At 40.9% G+C, this 6,000-nt stretch overlaps 1 protein-coding gene across 1 annotated transcript in view; it reads left to right on the plus strand.

The window, feature by feature from the left end:
* Positions 1 to 4,229, plus strand: part of LOC102802655 (uncharacterized) — a 37,708-nt gene extending 33,479 nt beyond the window's left edge. Inside the window, exon 19 of the mRNA XM_006814958.3 lies at positions 3,839 to 4,229. Coding sequence (XP_006815021.2) covers positions 3,839 to 3,985 — 147 coding nt within the window. The 3' untranslated portion in view covers positions 3,986 to 4,229. The remainder of the gene's footprint in view (positions 1 to 3,838) is intronic.
* Positions 4,230 to 6,000: the final 1,771 nt, after the last annotated feature.

The following is a 6,000-nucleotide window of genomic DNA, read 5'->3' on the forward strand; positions in this document are numbered from 1 at the left end:
CGCTCACTGTTTCCGTTATCGCGCTCACTGTTTCCATGATCGCGCTCACTGTTTCCGTTATCGTGCTCACTGTTTCCATTATCGCGCTCACTGTTTCTGTTATCGCGCTCACTGTTTCCGTTATCGCGCTCACTGTTTCCGTTATCCCGCTCACTGTTTCCGTTATCCCACTCACTGTTCCGTTATCCCGCTCACTGTTTCCGTTATCCCGCTCACTGTTTCCGTTATCGCGCTCACTGTTTCCGTTTTCGCGCTCACTTTTCCCGTTAACGCCCTTACTGTTTCCGTTATCGCGCTCACTGTTTCCGTTATCCCGCTTACTGTTTTCGTTATCGCGCTCACTGTTTCTGTTATCATGCTCACTGTTTCCGTTATTGCGCTCACTGTTTCCGTTATCGCGCTCACTGTTTCCATTATCGCGCTCACTGTTTCCGTTATCGCGCTCACTGTTTCCATTATCGCGCTCACTGTTTCCGTTACCGTGCTCACTGTTTCCATTATCGCGCTCACTGTTTCTGTTATCGCGCTCACTGTTTCCGTTATCGCGCTCACTGTTTCCGTTATCCCGCTCACTGTTTCCGTTATCCCACTCACTGTTCCGTTGTCCCGCTCACTGTTTCCGTTATCGCGCTCACTGTTTCCGTTAACACGCTCACTGTTTCCGTTATTCCGCTCACTGTTCCCGTTATCGCGCTCACTGTTTCCGTTATCGCGCTCACTGTTTCCGTTATCCCGCTTACTGTTTCCCTTATCCCGCTTACCGTTTCCGTTATCCCACTCACTATTTCCGTTATCCCGCTCACTGTTTTCGTTATCCCGCTTACTGTTTCCATTATCGCGCTCACTGTTTCCGTTATCGCGCTCGCTGTTTCCGTTAACGCGCTCACTGTTTCCGTTATCACGCTCACTGTTTCTGTTATCCCGCTCACTATTTCCGTTATCCCGCTCACTGTTTTCGTTATCCCGCTTACTGTTTCCGTTATCGCGCTCACTGTTTCCATTATCATGCTCACTGTTTCCGTTACCGCGCTCACTGTTTCCGTTATCGCGCTCACTGTTTTCCATTATCGCGCTCATTGTTTCCGTTATCGTGCTCACTGTTTCCATTATCGCGCTCACTGTTTTTGTTATCGCGCTCACTATTTCCGTTATCGCGCTCACTGTTTACGTTACCGCGCTCACTGTTTCTGTAACCGCGCTCACTGTTTCGTTATCCCGCTCACTATTTCCGTTATCGCGCTCACTGTTTCCGTTACCGCGTCACAAAACGTTCCACGTTGCTAAGACGCGCACAACTGTACATGTATTTCTACGAACTCCGCACAGTTCGATGCGCGTTACTTATCATCACTGCACAAAGCAGCTTTGCATAGATATATAGAAGATAATATTTGGTAATCGTAGTCCTAAATAACTATTAAAAATAGCTAGACGTTTCGAGCAATGGCTCTTTATCGATAGCATAGAAGAAAGTGTTAAGCGTCTAGCTATTTTTAATAAAACGTCTAGCTATTAATAGAATAGCTATTAATAGAACGTCTAGCTATTAATAGAAACGTCTAGCTATTTTAAAAGTTATTTAGGACTACGATTACCAAATATTATCTTCTATATATCATATTTATCAGTCCGAGCAGCGTTTATTTATTTATTTATTTATTTATTTATTTAGCTTTGCATAGAACTAATTTGCATATTCGAATATGTTCGAACTACAAGACGCTGGCGGTTAACAAAGTTATGCGAAAGTCACTTCGTTACTTTAATCACTTTAATAAGACGTTTCACGCCCTAACTCCGAATAAAATGTGCAGTTAATTAGATTAAAATATACATGACTTGCGTTAGAAAAGTGCCATCCTTTTCTACATGCCAAAGCGTTAGTTTCTACTATAAATGACTAACTTTATTAACTTACTAGAACCTGTGTGTTCTATGCCTGTTAGACGCGCAAAATCGAACCCGTTCAAGCCAGAAATAGTATTGAAATATTCACCAGAATACAAGATAAACGGAAATGTTATGAAACTCCTTTCAGTGAAATTAGTTTTTAATGTTTCTTTCCCAACTATATACGTTAACAGAAAGTTTTTTCTCCCCAGTTTTAGTGTATCACGTGCGCCATTTCACTACAGTAACATTACCTTGCAAAACATAGTCCGCGATAAAATGGTTCGTATTTACGTTTTTACTAAAGTCTGACATTAATAAATAGTTCGGATGTCACATACGTTTGTTCCCACTTTTTGTAGTTCGGTTTCAAATGAAACAACCGCGGAAAAATGGCCGTGCGTAGTGAGGTGATTGACCACAAAATTGAGGGCTGCCTGTGGGAGAGGCACTATTCGCTGGTTCCCGGCGTCCTTTGCGAATGGCAGGTAGGACGCAGGTAACTAGTAATCGCCATATTGTTCCATTTGGGCCGGTTTTCCGGCCGGAAGGCACGTGACTGAGTAACGTAATTTGAAAACATTCCAAGTTCCGTTCTGCGTAAACGTGTCTGTAATACTACAATAAAGCCATGCTCATACATACTGCCTGCTTAGATTTACAGATTTGATATGTTCTATGCAAATTTATAACAAAAGAAACAGTTTTTTTTTATTTGCCCAACTTTCGAAAGTAAAAGGAAACCCCTGAACGGCCGCGAGCGTAAGCGCTGACGTCAGGTAACTAAGGGAAATGGAACAAGCAACGAGAAAGTGGTGTACCAATCAGAATGCCGGAACCGTTACTAGTTACCGGCCTCTTGTGGCTTGGTACGCCATGACACTTGAGGCGGGAACCAGCCAAGAGGCACTATTGCGTAAAGCGCAAAGGCCTATGGGAAGGAGATTGGTATTTCTATGGGCTCCATGCGCGCTCCTGTGGAACGTCGGTCGAGCCGGTGAAAATTCTAGAAAACAACACAAACTCAATTTTGAAGTAATCCTAAACAACCTAATTTACATATGTTACACACGTAGGGCTAATCTTGTTACATTGTTCAGGGGAGTCTCAACAACCATCCTAAAGTACCATTATCTGCGAGTTTTTGGCCTTTGTTTTCACCGCAAGGGTTGCCAAGCGGTGAAAATGCCCGGATGTCCGCCCCCGAGGATGCGTCTATTTCTCCGAGGGGTTGTGGGGTACCAACAATACATGCTATTTCCGCAGGTCGAGGGAAATAGCAGGTATTGTTGATATCCCACAGCCCAGAGGGGAAAATAGACGTATACTAGCGCCCGAATTAGGCCATGCAATATGTGTTTTATAACACATTACATCTACATACTGTACCATTAATAGTAAACAAAAGTCTTCTTCTCGACGTCTGCTAGCGGTGTCCCGATTTCTTCACAAAACGATGTAAAGGCGCTTCTAGAAAACCTGATTGCGTCGTCTTCGGTGCATCTTTATTTTCTACTAGTGTACCAAGTTCTTCTTCTGAACTGAAGCTAAATCGTCCAGTCTTTCGAGGCGGACCATCGATATCAGCGACGGAACTAGCAGACGACATATTGGAAATCACACGATCAGGTGACGAGTGACGTCATCCCCGGGCACTAGTTGATGTACTAGTCTCCCTAGGGAACTAGTAATTTCCTTGGCGCTACTATGGTACTTTAGTCGACAACACGTGATCCTGTTTTGACCAATTACAGTACAGTATTAACGAGTGATGTGTTATAAAAAATATATGATTAGAATGTTCACGTGACTTCAGTGGTTTTTATTCTAACAGGACCATCTACGCGTTGTAAATTGACATAAATGCTAACTGATTTGAATAATTAGCATTAAATATCATATCATAGCGACTCCACAATAATTACATGTGTGATTTATTCACTTGCAGTGTCACCAGGAAGTAGAGGAAAACTTTGACATGATTATTGAGATGCTTGAATCAACCATACTCAAACCAGACACTCTGTGTACTAGTATTGGTTTTTGCCAGACAACCACTGTCGAAGATATCATGAACGAATATGCTGTGTATTAATGTTGACATTAATGTACTGCCCTCAACCCGAATTACATGTTTAAGACTCGTTCCTTGTTTCGGGGTTTTTGTACAACAACATTCACCCATTGAGAACGATTGTAACGCAAAGTCCCATAAGCCAGGTACGAGCCCATTTTAAGCTTTGTTAAAATGTGATTAATAATGTCAACATACAATAACTTTGTTCTCGCATAAGTGTAATATTTGAAGTGCAATAAACGAACATAAAATAGCAACACAACTGTCTTCAGTGTTTAGTAGATAGCTGTGACATGTATTTTGGGGAATGTTTAACTAATTTTGTTCGATATTGTATCTTTGTGAAAACAATAGGGTTAGAATTATCGTAAAAATGTACCACTGCCAAAAGTTGGAAAAACACAGAAATGAACATCAATAATGTGTCCGAATTTCACCGAATTACATCATAGCCCTGTGAATGTTTTTCCGGGTCTTCTTGACGTTGGTTGTTATGGTGAAGATATCACAAATGTGTGTGTTGATTTATGGTGCCAAATTAGTCTCGTGACCAATTGTGTTTCACGTTTCCACACAAAATTCCTTGCGTATTACGGTAAAAACTGTTTACCTATTGGTAAAACGATAAGTAGAGAACAACCGTGCATATTACGGTAAAATGTGGTTACCTATTGGTAAATTACCATGCGTATTACGGTAAAAACTGGTTACCTGCTGGTAAAATACCGTGCGTACTACGGTGAAAACTGGTTACCTATTGGTAAAACGATAAGTAGAGAACAACCGTGCATATTACGGTAAAAACTGGTTACCTATTGGTAAATTACCATGCGTATTACGGTAAAAAATGGTTACCTGCTGGTAAAATACCGTGCGTACTACGGTGAAAACTGGTTACCCATTTGTAAAACGATAAGTAGAGAACAACCGTGCATATTACGGTAAAAACTGGTTACCTGCTGGTAAAATACCGTGCGTACTACGGTGAAAACTGGTTACTATTGGTAAAACGATAAGTAGAGAACAACCGTGCATATTACGGTAAAAACTGGTTACCTATTGGTAAATTACCATGCGTATTGCGGTAAAAACTGGTTACCTGCTGGTAAAATACCGTGCGTACTACGGTGAAAACTGGTTACCTATTGGTAAAACGATAAGTAGAGAACAACCGTGCATATTACGGTAAAAACTGGTTACCTATTGGTAAATTACCATGCGTACTGTAAAGGGGGTAATTATTCACTGGGTTTTAATTTAGCTTATTTCGCTGACTGGAAAAATGCGCTAAATTAAAACACAGTGAATATGTAAAATTTAGCATAAAACACATTATCTAAATGACGAAACAGTGAATTTAAAACCCACTGAATATGCCTGAAATGGTAAATCAGTGAAATTTAAACCCAGTGAAAATTAGTCATTTTACAGTATTACGGTAAAAAATGGTTACCTGCTGGTAAAATACCGTGCGTACTACGGTGAAAACTGGTTACCCATTTGTAAAACGATAAGTAGAGAACAACCGTGCATATTACGGTAAAAACTGGTTACCTGCTGGTAAAATACCGTGCGTACTACGGTGAAAACTGGTTACTATTGGTAAAACGATAAGTAGAGAACAACCGTGCATATTACGGTAAAAACTGGTTACCTATTGGTAAATTACCATGCGTATTACGGTAAAAACTGGTTACCTGCTGGTAAAATACCGTGCGTACTACGGTGAAAACTGGTTACCTATTGGTAAAACGATAAATAGAGAACAACCGTGCATATTACGGTAAAAATTGGTTACCTATTGGTAAATTACCATGCATATTACGGTAAAAACTGGTTACCTGCTGGTAAAATACCGTGCGTACTACGTTGAAAACTGGTTACCTATTGGTAAAACGATAAGTAGAGAACAACCGTGCATATTACGGTAAAAAAAACTGGACACCTATTGGTAAATCACCATGCGTATTACGGTAAAAACTGGTTACCTGCTGGTAATATACCGTGTGTATTACGGTGAAACTGGATACCTA

Source organism: Saccoglossus kowalevskii, chromosome 19, assembly GCF_978046115.1.
Source record: "Saccoglossus kowalevskii chromosome 19, keSacKowa6.1, whole genome shotgun sequence".
NCBI classification, from domain to species: Eukaryota; Metazoa; Hemichordata; class Enteropneusta; family Harrimaniidae; genus Saccoglossus; species Saccoglossus kowalevskii.